Source organism: Rhineura floridana, chromosome 11, assembly GCF_030035675.1.
Source record: "Rhineura floridana isolate rRhiFlo1 chromosome 11, rRhiFlo1.hap2, whole genome shotgun sequence".
NCBI lineage: Eukaryota > Metazoa > Chordata > Lepidosauria > Squamata > Rhineuridae > Rhineura > Rhineura floridana.
Window position 1 is genome coordinate 55054099 of NC_084490.1, and position 16764 is coordinate 55070862.

Sequence of the window (16764 nt, forward strand, 5' to 3'; positions counted from 1 at the left end):
GGCTCAAGCAAGTGAGCCAATCTACATGAAAAAGTGAGAACAAACAACTGAGTGTGAGCACAAATCCTGATCCACTAGCCCTAGGGGAAAATCCTTTTCTGTTGCTGAATGTGAAAAACAAAACCCTTTGCCACAGAACTGTCCTTACCCCACCCAAATTTTCAGCGATCTTCACAGCCAGAGAAGTAGGATCTTTGAGACCTTGATTATCCCCCTCACCCCAGAATGGGCTATGTGATGCCCCAAAACTTGTTAAAAAGGCAAGATATTACATGCCACTCCTTCCAGCCTATAATATCTCTCTAGTACAGGACTACTATTAAAATTGTAGGATGCTGGCTATATCTCCATAAACAATATTCATATTAATCACTTCTAGATCTGATAGAAAATTAGGAGTTAAACAGCAAGATTTCCAAACCCCAGCTTCGCTCTGGGCAAGTCACACTCTTCCATTCTCTGCTCTCCAAACGTAAAATGGGAGCAACAGTGACCCACCACATAGGCTTGTTGCAAGGCCAAACAAAGTAAGGGAACAGAGTTTGCTTTCAAAGCAGACATGGTAAAATAAGGCACAAGGCAAATTAAAGGAGCTCTAATAGCGAATGGTTATATTAGGAAACCAATACAATGGCTTAAAACCAGGTGTCCTAATTAATTTTCCATTAAAACTTTAAGAAATGGAATCCAAATGTCACCTGGAAAAATTATTCACAATATTCTCCACCTAGGAAAAATATTTTGAATTATTTTTCTAGAAACCACACCAGAATCATTACACTGACATGTCCTCAAGTTTATTAAACTCTTAGCATGAATCTGTATATCCTTTTGTCAGAATGTGACTGTTTTACAACTCCTTTTGTCACTTCCCTTCTCCCCCTCCCCCACTTAGTCTCTCCTTTAGAAGAAACTCCAAATGTAAGTTATAACAAGTCACATGTCCTTTTCAAAAAGTTCTCCCATAAATGCTGGATAATCTGTTTGATTTTTTTTTTAAAAAGCACCCCATTCAGAGACCCCTTGATTACACATAATTTAAAAAAGAGCACACACTATGTTAGAGCTATCTTCAAAAACAATATGAGGTTATGAATTTATTCTGATTAAATCACCAAAAAAAGGAAAAAAGTCCACTGTCTTATATATATATCTATATATATATGTATATACATACACACACACAATATGGAGATAGCTTCTTGCATTCTGATTTGGGGGAAGGTTTTCTGTCCCGTTCAACAAGTCCCTAGAAAATTCCTTGGTTTCACTCTCCCAATTTGGAAAAAGGTTTCTCTTGTTGTCTGCTGAGTTCATTCTCTTTCAAGAGTTTCTGGTTCTCAGCTCTCAACCTGTCCACTTCCTGCTCTAACTGACTTATCCCGGGGTCTTCCGTCGAGTCCCCCATTAATTTCTTGTTCTCCATCCGCAGACGGTTGTTCTCTTCCTCCATCCTGGAAAGACACTTCTCCAGCTCCAGGTACTCTGTGATCAACTCCTGCTTGCTCATGTTCTGCAGGCTTTCAACATGATACCTCTCATATGTCTCGGAGAAGTCCTTCTGGAGAAATTCACTGCCATCCCCTCCCATCCCATCACTACCACCATCCTCCTCTTCCACATAGTCTTCTTCACTGGTATCATCCGACTTAGTGGTAGACTTCTTGGGGTAGAGGCCAGTCTTCAAGTCTGGCTCTTCCTGGTCGTGGTCCTCCATCAAGAACTGTGTGGTATTGTACGGTGCAACTGGCTGCCCCTTAGCAAACATCTCCGCCCGTAGCCTGGAAGCACGTTGGCTCTGCTTCTCATCAAATTTCTTCTTCTCTTCCCAGCTTAGCTTGTAGTAAGGCTTCCAATGCCTCTTCTTCTTGGAAGGGCGCCTCCTATGTTTCTTTTTGACCAACTGCTTTTCCTCCTCTTCCCCAGCTTGGGGCCTGCATCTCTGGTCAAGAGGCCCACAATAGCCTTGACACTGAAGGTTGAGCTGCTCTTCATTACCTGGCTCCTGGATGCCTGCAGGTGCACCACAATTCTGGTCCTCAACCTCACCAATGGTTCCTGCTGGGGCACCCAAACCTCGGCTTTTCCCAACTAGAGGAGTGGCACATTCTGCATCAAAGCAGGCATCATCTTCACTCATTGGGCTACCATCCTGCTGCTTGGTTTCTCTCGGTTGCCACCTACTGTCCATCTCTTCTTCTTGGAGCAGTTCCCGGTTGGTAGGTGGAGACACCAAAAAAGCTCCCCCTCCAATGCTGTCTCCACTACTTGCATCCCCGCAGGGGGAGAAGGAAGAAGTTCTGCCATTAGGTTGCTGCTGATTGGCAGAGAGGACAGCATCACCCATTGCTGGTTTGTTTGGCAATTTCCTCTCCCCAAGATACAATTTTTGGTGCTGTTTTTAAGTCCAAGGGAGTTGGTTCCCTCTTGTTCCTTAAAGGGTGACGGTGTCACCAAGGTACCCTTTGTGTCCTGCTGCTGTGGTTGACAGTTTTTTAAGTTCTCAGGAACCAAACGTCTTTAACCCTTCATGTGCTAGCCTTCATTTATAACTCTGTGCAGTCCTCTCAGTCACTTTTAATCCCGAAAAAGTTCTCACAAGTTTGCTTTTGCTGTCACCCCAAGTTCTCACAAGTGTTGCCACTGTTAACCCTTGCAGAAGGAACTTAGTAGCGGTCCGTCATCCAAAGGCCTTTAAACTTGCATTATTCTCACAGCACTGGCAGGATCTGAAGAACCAGTTCTTCTCTGTCTTTGTTTCTCCTCCTCACATCAACAGCTGTATGGCAACTTTGCACATCTGGAAATGTAACGTTAGGGGGAGGATACGTTTGAGCAGGCACAGGTCCCAAGGCAACAGAGTCTCTACGCCCCCTTGAAAGCAACTTGTAAACAATAATTTTACAAGCTAAAAAAAAAATCCAAAAGATGAAAGAGGCCACCGAAGGGTTAAACAGCAAGCATCCTCTCTAGTGCAGGCAACGAAGAGTTAATTGTCCCAATCCAGGCACTCACGGGTTAAAGTTGCTCCAGGTCGAGCACCGAGGAGTTAAAAGCTGTCCCGATACCAAATAATCAGGCTGGCAAGAAAAAAAATCCGACCCAAGCTTCAACAGATTAAAAAAAACTATCCTAGTCCAGCCTCGAACGGGTTAAAACGAAGCTCCGCCTCAGACAGTAAATAGTTAACTCAAGTGGGAACGGGTTAACTTCTCCACGCACACCCAACGTTCGAACTACCCACCCCCTCGCACTTAGCCCCACCCCTCCTCGAGCCTCTCTCTTCCCTCACTCAAGCGCCTCCAGTACTCAACTGCTACTCCCAGCTCGCTGCCTCGCCTTATATAAACGAGCCAGCCCCCACATCACAGTGCGCAGCCGCTTCTCATCTCCCTTGTCTCAAGGTATCTCGGGATTTGTTGTTTCCTTGTCCGATCGATTGCACAGCTCGCTCTCGACACAATGACTACGATTCCCAGAATCAAAGCGAGACAGCGCTCTCCAGCCAATCAACCATCAAGGAGGGTTGGACGAAGAACGAGACGCTCTCTGATAGGCCTCTTAAACAACTAAGGTATGAATGGCTATACTGACCGCCTTTCATTCTTCGGCCAGCCAATTAGAAGTGGGTAGTAGGAGGCTGTGAAAGAGGTGGGAAATGGAATATACCATCAGTTTACGTAGGTGTTGAAATCGCTTGTCGTGGCCGGACAGCTCCAAAAAGTCTGTATAGAGCACATCTTAGGAGGAATATCACCTCCTGCTATTCATTTTTCATAAGGGAGATGGCGGGAAAAAAGCTCGTCGATTCTCCCCGTAATTAAAAAAAATGGTAGTGCCCAAAAAGTAGTTCGAGGCTACTCTAAAGATTATGAGGATTCCGTAATGGTTCACTGGCTTAAAACCACGGAATTATACTAAGAGTTCGAGTATTTGGAGGGAAAAGAGATGTCATCTGGTGGCGAAAAATATCTGGATGGGAAAGGCAGGTTGGAAGCTCCTGCTGGCGGAAGGACACTTCATTGTGCAAAGACACACATGCTGCGTTAACCTATGACGGTGATTGATCAGTGTGGAGGGAGTTGTAAACAAACGAAGTTAGAAATTAGTTCCGTCTTAAAGGGACAATGTCAGCCTTCCCGCTAGTTCAAATGATGTAATAGGAGGGCTGGGAAGGGGTTGTGGGCCAGTGGTTAAAGACTGACAGACTGGGCTCTTGTTTTCTGTTGTTGCTTTTTATATGGAAGATCTATGTGAGTGGCAGCAGATTAAAGTTGAGGGTATTTATTAGCCAGTACTCTTGGTTCTATTCCTGACAGTTGAGAGGTGCGGGGGTGGATATAGTGGGCCGTGGCTAACTTCTACAGACGTGCAGAACTTCAAGCTTCGTTGGATGACATGGAAGCACCCCCCTCCATCCCAGATGTTTAGGAGCATACGAAATCACTCAGTGGGAAAGCGAATGCACGCTGCACATGCTCAGAGGACCATTCCTTTTCCATATTGCTTTATGTACTCCAAATCCTGTGGGTGTCCAGATTAAACCGTGCTACTTCCCTGATCAGCAACTTAAAAACAACAACCAAGGCTGTATTTTCAACTGAAGAAACGCTGGCGGGCCAGCAACACTGGCTCCGCCCAGTGCCGACTTCCACACAAGCCACGATTATGGTAGAGTACCTGCTTTGCCTGCAAAAAGGTCGCTGATTCAGTCCCTGGCGTTTCTAAGTAGGACTGGGAAAGACTGAAACCCTGGAGTACTGCTGCCAGTCAGGGTAGACAATATTGAGCCAGATAGACCAATGGCCTGACTCAATATATGACAACTTTCCTGTGAGATGCAGGCCGAGGGTTCTTTAATCCTCTTCCTCAAGCAATGTGGATAGAAAGGATGCCTTGAGTCGAGGAGGTCTTTCTTTATATACCCCAGCTGCTCCCTATCATTTTCCGGTTTCTTGGAGCGTGCATAGGTGTTTAAGGGGGGGTGCTCTGCGAAGCCTTGTCTTGCTGTTCACACTGCAGGCGTTAAAGAGCCCTTTGCCGTTGCCTCAGGAGGGAAAAGTGGCTGAGGTAGTTACTAATGTGTAGAAAGAGTGTTGTCCTTGGATCGTGGGCTGTGCATTAAACCAGATGGGAAATCTTTGGGAGTTGGATTTTACCCCAGATATGATTCTCTTTTGTTGCAGTAGTAAAACAGATTGGTGATTAAATAACCTAAGCACCACTGTTCTATCTCTTATCATGCTATGTAGTCATTATACTTTATTAAAAGCAATCATAGAATTAAAATTTTTAATGCCAGGAGACAAAGTACTTTATCATTTTTTTTCTTTTTTGGCTTGTGCTTGTTAATTTCATTGTGCAGTTCAGCAAAGACTGTCTTTCTATATATTCTACACTCTGGTATCATAAGTTAGAGTGATTCTTTACTGCTGTGCAACATTTCTCTGTAGTCTAATTTGTAATTATCTTCCTGAGAGAACTGTAAAATACAACATAAAAATCATAAAATATGGAGCAGCAAATTAAATATTGCATAGGTAAAAATGGTATGTGAATGCATTGCAAACAGAACCTTGATAAAATCAGTCTCATTTCAATCTAACGTTATTTTAAATGCACTTTTAACACACTGAGTATCTCTTACTTTTTTCCACCATCACAGACAGCTGTGTGAGCTTGGAATGTTATACTAAAACCCAATTTGAAAGACTGAGGCAGAGGCCAGTATGCACCTGAGTATCTGCTGCTGAGCTTTCCAGCATAGGAACTAGCATCTTGTAAGACCTCAGTCAATAGGAATAAACTGATTAGGAGGTTAGATACAGCATATTTTATCTTAATTTGGATGTGGATAAGTGACAACAACGTCTTGGGAGAAGAGCAGATAGGATTCAAACCATGATGCTCCACACTCGACCACTGTTTGGTATTGGCCCACCTAGCGCACAAACACTCTAAACCACGAGGAGGCAAACTTTTTACAGCCTTCATAGACCTAAAATCTGCTTTCGACTCTATCTCTCGTGATTGTGTGTGGAGCAAATTAGAACTGCTTTCTATTGAGAAAAGGCTATTGCTCCTGATTTGCTTATTGTACCAAAATACATCTATCCAGGTACGATGTAGCTATTGAGGTCACTTCTTGAAGGAGATCTCCTCACGAGGTGTCAGACAAGGGTGTGTTCTCACCCCCACCCTATTTAACTTATACTTGGCTGATCTTCCTTCTGTCCTGGGAATAGGGTTGCCAGGTTCTTGGCCTGAGACTGATCCTGTATCTTTAGAAGAAGAGAAAGTCAGCCAAGTGCAGGTGTTCTTGCAACTCCGTAATAGGAAAAACCACAAGGTGGAATTCTCCCTCCCACCTCCACAACTTTTAAAGATACAGAAGACCTCTTGGTTGCCAATCCTAGCCTCCAAGAGGTCTTCTGTATCTTTAAAAGTTGTGGAGGGGGGAGGGAGAATTCCACCTTGTGTTTTTTCCCATTACAGAGTTGCAAGAACACCTGCACTTGGCTGACTTTCTCTTCTCCTAAAGATACAGAATCAGTCTCAGGCCATGGACCTGGCAACCCTACCTGGGAACGATACAATCCCATCCACCAAAGATTGGGCATACAAAAGTACTCATTCTACTTTACGCAGACGATGCGATTCTAATTTCCCAAACCCGGCTCGGTCTTAAGAGACTACTCAGTGGCTTTGTAGAATATTGTAAAGATAAATACCTTACAATTAACTATACTAAATCTAAGGTAATAGTATTTTGCAGGAGAAAAGTCAGGTACCCCTGGTTCATGGGGAACGACAAAATCGAACAGGTTGACTCCTACAAATACCTGGGTATCTGGTTCCATGAAACAGTCAGCTGGAGAATCCATGGCAAATATGTTAAGGCCAAAGCTGAGAAAAACATGGGTGCAATGACCCGCTTCTTTTTCACAAAGGGTGGGAACTTTTTGCTGCCAGCAGCAGTACGTGTTTTAAAAACCAAAATAGTCCCGATGATACTCTATGGGGCACCAATTTGGTATCCCTACTTTAAAGGATCACTTGAAGGAATTCAATCCTTCTTCCTTAGATCTATTTTTGGTGTCCCAAGATGTGTTTCTGGAGCTACCCTTAACTTGGAGGCTGGCCTTAACTCTTTAAAATGCTTAGCTTGAATCTATGGCATTCAATTCTGGCTATGCTGCTGTCTTATGCTCGCTCAAAGCTCATTTACGTTTCAGGTAATGAGAGACCCTCTTAAACCATCTTGGACCAAGGTGGTGGTGGATAAAGTTGTTTCAGTTGGCCTTTCTCCTTCTGACTTACTTTCTATGGAACTTGGTAGGGCCAAGGCAATTGTTAAACAGTGGCTAGTGGACATTGACATCCAAGAGCTTCTTGTAGCTGCTTCGGGCCCCTGTTCCCCTCGATCACTGGGTCTAACAGGTTTCCCCTGTAATTATGGGATGCTCTTTCTAAGTTGGCTATCTGTACCTAAGTACAGGAGGGCATTTTCTCTTGCCCAATTCAACGCCCTACCTTCTAAACTCTTGGAGGGTAGATATGATAAAACTCCAAGAAATAATAGATGCTACCCCTGTGATAATGCTGAAGTGGAGTCTGTTTTACATGTTCTGTCTAATTGTAGGTATTATGAAGGGGCCAGAAAAGATCTTTTATACCCTATTATGTGTCCCTTCCAGGCCGCTCCCCTGAGTCTCTTCTGCCTGTTTTACTAGAGGGCTCTGACAAGGCAATTACCGTTCAAGTGGCCAAATTTCTGAACGTGGCCATTGTGACCAGACCCTGTAAGACTGTGAACTGTAATTAATTTTATCATATTGTTTTGATGTCTGCCATAGCTCTGTCACCAAGCAGTCTCATGTTAATATTTTATACTGTATTGTGGTCGGTTGACTGAAACAAAATTCTTCTTCTAAAATTATTCTTCTTTCTTAATTTACTTTAAAAGTTGATGTCTTGCTCCAGCTCAAATTAAGGTATATTTTAATTAGTTTGCGGAAAAGCTGAGGTCTTGCAAAGTGCTTTTGTTTGAAAGTAGCTAGTACAGCTCTTGCAAAAGCTTGCATTGATTGCCAAAAACATTCCTTATGGAACCTCACTGAAGATTAGGGAACAAAGGTGAAGGTAGAAAATAACATTTCAAAGGAGATGATCAGCCTGTGAAAGTTAAGCATCCTAACAGCCTAGATGGAGAAACTGAGGTTGGATAATTGGAGCTTGCCCAAGGCATTGGCGCCATTGGCAATGCTTCAATCCAGGTCAGATTCCAGCTCTCTGTTACTGAACCTGAACCACATCTCCCTACACTAGATATGCTGAGCCACCAAACTCTGAATAGTCCAAGAGATTAAGTAGAATAAAATGTATTTACAATGCAATTCTAAACATGTTTACCCAGAAATGAGTCTCAGTGAGTTCAGTGGGACTTACTGGCTAGTCAATGTGTTGAGGGCTGCAACCTAAAACATTGTTAAACCCATCTTTGGATTCAGAGCCTGTCTTTTAACATTTCTTCTCCAGCTGTGGCAACCTTTACTGGCCCAGGACATTTAAAGGTCCTACGAAGAGTAAGAGTGCTGTTTCTGTGATTTAAGAGCTGGATTTAGATTTGGGAGAAGACTTTCCTCTGCACAGCAGTGGACAATGTAGAACGTTTTTCATAAAGGAAATTGGCCTGGGTTCTCATTCTGTAAAACAATCTATTTCCTAAGGATGTTGTGACAACTGTCATATTAATATGCAATAAGGAGTCTATGGCCTCATTCACACCAACATTTATTCCACTTTAATCAGTCACAGATTTCCCCAAAGAATCCTGGGAAGTGTAGTTTATTAAGGGTGCTGAAAGCTGTTAGAAAACTCCTGCTCCCCTCACAGAGCTACAATTCTCAGAGTTTTCTGAGAAGAGGAAATGACTGTTAAACCACTCTGACAAACTACTCTGTGAAGAGAATGTGAGTCTCCTAACAGCTCTCAGCACCCTTTGCAAACTATACTTCCCATGATTCTTTGGGGAAGCCATGACTGTTTAAAGTGGTCTGATGTGAATGTGGCCTATGAAAGCTAAACATTTTATTTCAGTTGTATGCCATTAGAACCTCCCTCTCCAATTGTTTCAGATGTAATACAAAACAAAATCAGTCCAGTTTTTTCAGTGATGGTTCCTGATTTCAAAACTTTCTCTTGGTCTCTTGCTTTCCAAAAGACCTGTTATATTGGTATTTTTGACAGCAGAACAGAAAGTATTTTCCTGCTAGGCTGATACTTTCTGGCTTCCTGAAATTTGGCCTGGCTCCTGCTTGGACAGGCTGTTCCCCCTCTGCAGTGAGAAGGAACGCCAGGCAGACAGCTGAACTCCCCTAGAGAACTGTCCTTGTAACCGTCCCCCTGGCAAGTCTGCCAACTTCTTTTTTCTCTTGTGCTGTCATATATTTTGTTCCTGAAAGGGAACATGGGGTCTCCTCCTTGCTGCGCCTTCAGAGAGGTCTCTGGCTCTCTTTGGGGTTTTTCCAGGGTATCACTTGTTTGGCATCCTGTGAACCCATTCCTGCCAAGGATTCCTTGTTTTGGAGCAAGGCAAACATGGGAAACACACAGTGTGGAAAGGCTCAATATAGGTACAGGTTCAGGCAAAACTGGTGTTGGCCACTGCAGCTTAGAGCCTTGTGTTTCGGACCTTACAAAGTTTGGCTGAAACTGCCTGGGGGGAGGGGGGAAAACCCCACCTTAGTTGTCTTCTCTTGTCCTTTAACAAGGGGTTGATGGGCAGAAATGAGCAGGCAACATTTTTCACAGCATGGAGATAGAACAGATAGCATCAGGTGCTAGTTAAGCTGCTCTTCAAAGGCACAACTACAGTAAAAAGCTGGCAACCCTACCATCGGTGAGGTTTTATTCATGCATATCCAGGGGCAGCAATCCACATACAGAAATGGGATTCAGCATAGGGGCTTGCTGTTTCAGGAGAGAGGGTGCAAAATTCCATATGGTAATGTATTCTTCAGGTCCCTAGGTAGCGAGCAGGTTCTGAATACTACTAGGCTTATAGTTCCTTGAAGCAAATTCTTGTATGGAATGGTAAAAGGGGAATAATAGATCTGACTTATTTTGTTATGTGGTTAGGAAGGTGTTTTTGTCTACCTGAAATCCCTGTGTCACATGGCTTTTTTTGTTATTTGGGCTGATTGCAGGTATTGCCATCACTCACCATATGCTCAGAAGCATAAATTGCCAAATTCTTCCAAGCTGTGCAGAAAGCAAATGGGACTATGAAAGACTGTCTTTATTATTGTTGCTTATTCCCTGCACAGTGCATGTCGTTTCTGTTATTTGGGCTCATGGCAGGTGCTGCCATGATAGGAATGCATGCACAGCTATAGGAACATTCTGAAACCAGAGGGTTTTTAAAAAAATTATAGAATAGTAATGTATTCTTCAGATCCCTAGGTAGCAAGCTGGTTCTGGATACTTCTGCTATCCTCATAGTTCCTTGAAGCAGGGTCTTGCATAGAGTGGAATGGGAATAATAAATCTCCAGCTTATTTTGTTGTGTGGTTGAGAAGGTGTTTTTATTTATCTGAAATCTCAGCAAGACAGTCTGTGGGCTCGGTCTCTGTTCCATATCTATTATGGCAGGGGTGCGTAACCTCAAGCTTGGAGGATGAACGCCTCTCTGTCTGGTCCTTGGAAGTCTTCCCAGGCCACACCCCTCACTGGCCCTGCTTTGCGCCCCAAGTGTTTGCCTGGCTGGAATGCATCCCTGAACTCCCATAATACATCTTGTTTGGGTGGAGGTTCGAGAGGTATGTGCATGTGCACACAGAAACTAGCCTACTGTACAAAAGTAACATTCATATTTATTGTTGCACCCACTTTTTCCTCTGGCGGCTCCACCTACTGCTGGCACGTGGCCCTCAGAAGGTTGCCCAGAAGGGAATGTGGCCCTCTGGCTCAAAGGGTTCCCCCCCTTTACATAGGGGAAGGGCATAGTGGCAGAGCATCTGCCTTGCATATAGAAGGTCCTGGGTTCAATCCCTGGCATCGCCAAGTAGGGCTGGGACAGATCCCTACCTGAAACCCTGTAGAGCCACTTCCAGTCAGCGTAGACAATACTACGCTAAATGGACCAAGGCAGCTCCCTCTGTTCTATCAATTTATTGGTCCATCACCCGTTCCTGGATTCTCTCGCAGTTGAGCATGATCAAGAAGCAGAATGCCAGGATGGGCCATAGATAGCAGCAGACTTCATTGCTTTTATTTGTTACGTTTTTATCCAACACTTCCTCCAAAGCGCTCAGGATGTCACACATGGAGTAGCTAGCCCCCACAGAAAGGGATCCTACATATGCGTGTCTGTCCGTGCACATGTCCAGGGAAAATCTGCATCTCTGCAAAGCCTACAGAAGTACACTGTGTCCTCCCTAGGAGTCTCCACAATATATAGATCCTCCATCCACGCAGTATGTCTTCATGACCGACACTTTGCTAGTTGAAAATATTGAACTACTTTGCATTAGTTTAAAAAATGTCTACCCTACCTTTCAGTTATTACCCTAACCCCACCCAGCCATGAAGCTCTCTGGATGACCTTGGGCCCTCCCTATCTCCTAGTCTAACCTACCTCACAGGGTGGTTGTGTGGATAAAATTGGGGAAGAAGTGGAGAGAACGACGAATGCTGCCTTAAGCTGCTTGCAGGACAGGTGAGATAATCACAACAACAGGGGGACCCTTTTTCAGGCTGAGGGCCACATTCCTCTCTGGGCAGCCTTCTGAGAGCCACACGTCAGTGGCAGATGGGCTAGAGACAAAAAGTGGGCTGAGCAACAAATGCAACTCTTACCTATGTACAGTAGGTTAGTTTCTCAACACACTAACACACCCTTCTCTATCCAGCCAAGGAAGAGACATGATCAGAGTTCAAGGACATCTTCCAGCCAGGCAAAAACACACACCGAGGGTGTGAAGGCAGGCTGGTGAGGGGTGTGGTTTGGAAAGAGGATGTGGGCCTGAGGAAAATCTTAAGGGCCAGATAGACCTAGCGAGCTGCATTTGACACCCAGGCCTGAGGTTCCCCAGGCACGGCCAAACCAAAGCAGTTTGCAACTGAAAGTGCTGCTTTAGGAGCAGCACTTTTCCTTCAGGCCAAAATGGGGAGAGAGAGGGTTTGTTTGTGTAGAAGGAAGAGGAAGGCTTATTTTCCACAGTGTGTAGCTTTGCTCACCTGGCATGATCATCCTGCCTGAAAAGCCCCTGCTATCCAGCTGTCATCCACGTAGTCCTGGATTGTTCAGCTTGCCTGGTGGAGAGTACGGTTCTGCTTTAGAGGTAAGCAAAGACTCCTTCCTTTCTCCATGGCTTGGAGGAACTAATATGCCTATTTGTACACATTTTAAATGTAGCCGGGTGTGTGTTTCCTAGGAGGTATAAACATGTACATATAACTTATTTGCAAGTCTACCTACTGGAACATGTCAGCTACTGGATAAGCGGAACGGGATTCCTCATATTTTTGTTTCGCTACCCCTTGCAGTGCCAGTTTGCACATAATGAATCGTCCATATGTATTCCAAGCTATCCTGAGGCACACACTCATAGGATATGTTACTGTGAACCAGAAGTAACCAGCAATGGTCATGAATAGTAGGGCTGCAACCTTTAATCGATAGATTAACCATCTATTTAGTTTATTAATTTGTTGGGGCCAATTATAATGATAAACACAAAGTATAAAGTGTGAGGGTCGAGTATCAAGGATATTCTTGCTTGCTTTTCAAGGCTATTTTAGTTTCAGTGTGTTATTCCAACAGGAGATAGATAGATATAAAAATATTAAAGATGACCTTTCCTTTGACTCATGACTAGTTTTTTATTAAATTGAACATTTTCTCACATTCCTTCAATATTTCAATTTTTAAAAATTATTTTCCCGTTTGCATCCCACTTTTTGAACAATAGCCCTCAAAGCGCCAAGTATATAAGGATATCATGGACGTTTATTGAAATAGCATTGATTGCTTCATTGGTCAAAAGATACCATGATGGCTAGGGGGCAGGGGACAGCTGAGTTCTTCATGCCAGTCTTGTGAGTTTTTGGTAGTATCCTGCTGACCACTCTTGAAGACATAGACTAGACTCCTTGGGCCTTTGGTCTGCTCCAACAAGGCAACTCTTTTTTATGGAGGTCACACCCTTTGCTCCAAAAGCACAGAGACAGGTGGTGGTGACTTGGTATGGAGCAGTATTTCTTAAACACTGAGCCAGGACCCACCAGTGGGCCTTGGACCACTTTCAGGTGGGCCTGCCTGCCAACTACCTCTTCTTCACTTGCCTGCCCTGCCCCCTAGCCATGTACCAGAGCCTTTAGTTGGACCGATGCCAGCACCAACAACTCCTTGCACAACTGGAGGGCTAATGTTGCCCTATCTTCAAAAATGGCAGAAAGGAGGAACCTGGGAACTATAGACCAGTCAACCTGACATCGATCCCTGGGAATATTCTGGAGCAGATTATAAAGTGGTCAGGCTGTGACCACCTTGAAAACAATTCAGTGACTAGAAGCCAACAAGGATTTATCAAGAACAAATGCTGCCAGACTAATCTTATTTTTTGATCAGGTATCCTTCCTCATAGACTGTGGGAATGCTGTGGACATAATATATCTCAACTTCAGCAAAGATTTTGACAAAGTGCCCCATGATATTCTGATTAGCAATCTAGCTAAATGTGGGCTGGATGGAACAACCTTCAGGTGGATCCACAGTTGGCTACAGAATTGTACTCCAAGAGTGTTTATAAATGGTTCCTTCTCAAACTTGAGGGAGGTAACAAGCGGGATACTGCAGGGCTCGGTCCTGGGCTCAACTTGGATGAGGAGGTGCAGGGATTGTTTATCCAATCTGCAGATGATGCAAAATTGGGAGGGACAGCTAATACCCTGGAGGACTGAAACAATATTCAAAGTGATCTTGACAGGCTGGAGCATTGGGCTGAAAACAACAGAATGAAATTTAACAGGGATAAGTACAAAGTTCTACACCTAGGATAAATAAACCAAATGCACAATTATTGTTGGCTTAGCAATTCTGCATGAGAGAAGGATCTTGAAATTGTTATTCACAAGCTGAATATGAGCCAACAGTGTGATCTGGCTGCAACAATGGCAAATGGTATTTTAGGCTGCATTAACAGAAATATAGTTTCCAAATTGCATGAAGTACTAGTTCCCCTCTATTCGGCATTGGTTAGGCCTCATATTGAGTACTGTGTCCAATTCTGGACACAGCATTTTAAGAAAGATGCAGACACACTGGAATGGGTTCAGAGGAGGGCAACAAGGATGAACAGGGGACTGGAAACAAAGCCTTATAAGGAGAAACTGAAAAGAACTGGAAGAAGAGAAGACTGAGGGGAGATATGATAGCACTCTTCAAGTACTTTTAAGTTGTCACACAGAGGAGGGCCAGGATCTCTTCTCGATCATCCCAGACTACAGGACATGGAATAATTGGCTAAAGTTACCGGAAGCCAGATTTCAACTGAACATCAGGAAAAACTTCCTGTTAAGAGAGGCACAACAATAGAACCAATTACCTAGGGAAGTATTGGGCTCTCCAACACTAGAGACATTCAAGAGGCAGTGGAACAGCCATATGTCTGGTCAGCTTTACGTTGGATTCCTGCATTGAGCAGTGGGTTGGGCTTGATGGCCTTATAGGCCCCTTCCAACTCTACTTCCTATGATTCTATGAGTAAAAGTGGCTGGGAGATGGAAGTTCACTGGGAAGGAAAGTCTCCTTGTTCTGAAGGTGAAGGCCTGGAGAAGGTGTTGAAGAAAATTAGAAAGAGAGAAAAAAGTTTCATATATATAATAGAGAGATACAAGGTTAATATTTATTATAAACACACAGAATAGAGAAGGATGTGATGAGAAGGAAGCTGTTATAGGAGAAAGAAGTGAATGTAAAAGGATCAGGGAAGAGAAATTAAAGAAACTAACAGGCATTTTGGGGGGGTTATAAGGTACAAGTTGAGTATGAAATGGGAGACGAAATTACGGGAGATGGGTAAAATACTTTGAGAGGCATATGGGGGTGGGAAGGGAGAAATATAAAAGAAAAGGTTTTTGCTACTTAGAGCCTCTGGATCAGCAAATTCTGCCTAAAATGGGGAGGGTGAGTCACCATACCTCCTGAGCAAATGTCTGCCTCAATGCTTGAGGAAATCTGAGCTGTAGAACTCTTTGCTACAAAAACAATGTTGTGGCAAAGAATTTAACATTTTTGAAAGGGTTAGATATTGTCAGAAAGTGATGTCAGTAATTGCCAGCTGATTATGCCACACTTTGCCTGCCACCATTTTGTGACCGGTTCTGTCCCTCCACCGCCATTTTGTGACTGACTGGTGGGCCTCATTAGTTTTCAGCCACCTCAAGTGGGCCCTTGGGATAGAAAGTTTGAGAACCCCTGGCATAGAGGAAAGGGCATCTCTGCTCATTCTCAGAGGCAGTTGTCACTTTAGCTCACCTGATTACATACAGAGAGATACATTATGTGGAAGATTCATCCTGATTAAGGCCTAAACTCTACTTTCTGGGATAACTGTGGGAGGCTGGCAATGACAACCTCATAGGTCCCTATTAAGTTGTCTTTCCAAGTGGCATGACAGCCACCTTGTGTTCATGGCCAAAGTGTTCCATTTTCTGATCATACTTGACTGAGAATGGAAGGACAGGCAAATGGCATATAGGGGCATGGAAGTACTTTGGAGGAACTTTTTTTGTCAGGATCACAGCTACCAAGCCTTTTGAAATAAGCAAAGAAAAAGGAAGAGGACTGCAATTGCTTTATTAGCATCAAACTATTTCCTCCAGCTGGGAATGGTTCAGACACCCTGAGTTCAAAAAAAAATCCAATCCCTCCTTTTCAGGTGCGGGAATTGTAGCCAAAAGACCACCTTCTGGGCTAGTTAATGTAAACCTTGCCTGCCCCACTTCAGAGCTTTGCAAAGTTTTAAGTACTACAGTGTTGAATGCATGCCACTGAAGTCTTTAATGTTGCTTGGATTGTCAGGACTAGCCTTGTCTTGTGAAGCCTCAATTTCCCTTTGCACCCCTCTTGATGCTTACTGAGCAAGTCCCCTGCCTCTCAATTTCATTCTGCAGTCATTCTCCCCCCTCCTGACTTCCTTTGTTTAATACAAACCAAATTTGATTAAATATTTTCTCTCGCCACCCCAGGATTGCTGCGTTGGGCTCAGGCAAATAAGATGATGTGTTGTCCCTCACAGGTAGAAGTATTGGCAGGTGTCCAGTGTTTAGGGTTCAAAAGTGTCAGTACTTTACAGCCATTTTTTTTAATGCAGGTAAAGAGACAGGTATCAATTCACCTCTTCTGTCTCTGAAAATACCAAAGAAGCCATTGGACAATGAAAGGCCAAGCCAGCAGGAAAAACCAGGTGCGAGGAGACAGCTGTGCTGGCCAACCTGGCAGTTCCTGCGGAACAAGAGAAGATGGTGAGGATAAAAACCTGGACTGGACTACAGAAAAAGCACTGGAGATGGAATGGCACCCTCTGCTGGTTCTCAAGCACTTCCACACTAAGGAGATTTGGTTTCTCTAAGTGACTTATATTATTCCAATTTACTATTTAGATAAGAATGCAAGTTTGAATTGATTAATAAGTGGAATAAATCAACTGAAGCTTTATTCATTGATCAGAATTTATCTGCTGATTAACAGGCTGATGG

The 16764-nt window shown here is 43.8% G+C and overlaps 2 protein-coding genes and 1 long non-coding RNA gene across 6 annotated transcripts in view; 1 reads left to right on the top strand and 2 right to left on the bottom strand.

Moving 5' to 3' along the window:
- Positions 1–1066: 1066 nt before the first annotated feature.
- Positions 1067–3304, bottom strand: HEXIM1 (HEXIM P-TEFb complex subunit 1). Its single transcript, XM_061591127.1, has one exon. The coding sequence runs from the start codon at positions 2345–2347 to the stop codon at positions 1268–1270; it is 1080 nt and encodes a 359-aa protein (XP_061447111.1). The 5' UTR covers positions 2348–3304; the 3' UTR covers positions 1067–1267.
- Positions 3305–4681: 1377 nt separating this feature from the next.
- LOC133367199 (uncharacterized) lies at positions 4682–16723 on the top strand. The gene is made up of 2 exons (XR_009758538.1): positions 4682–5070; positions 16380–16723. It is a non-coding gene; the product is annotated as an uncharacterized LOC133367199 (long non-coding RNA).
- ACBD4 (acyl-CoA binding domain containing 4) overlaps positions 12877–16764 on the bottom strand; it is a 52473-nt gene continuing 48585 nt past the window's right edge. For all 4 annotated transcript variants that reach the window (XM_061591124.1, XM_061591125.1, XM_061591122.1 and 1 more), the window contains one exon: positions 12877–16510. In XM_061591124.1, coding sequence (XP_061447108.1) covers positions 16400–16510 — 111 coding nt within the window. In that variant the 3' untranslated portion in view covers positions 12877–16399. The remainder of the gene's footprint in view (positions 16511–16764) is intronic.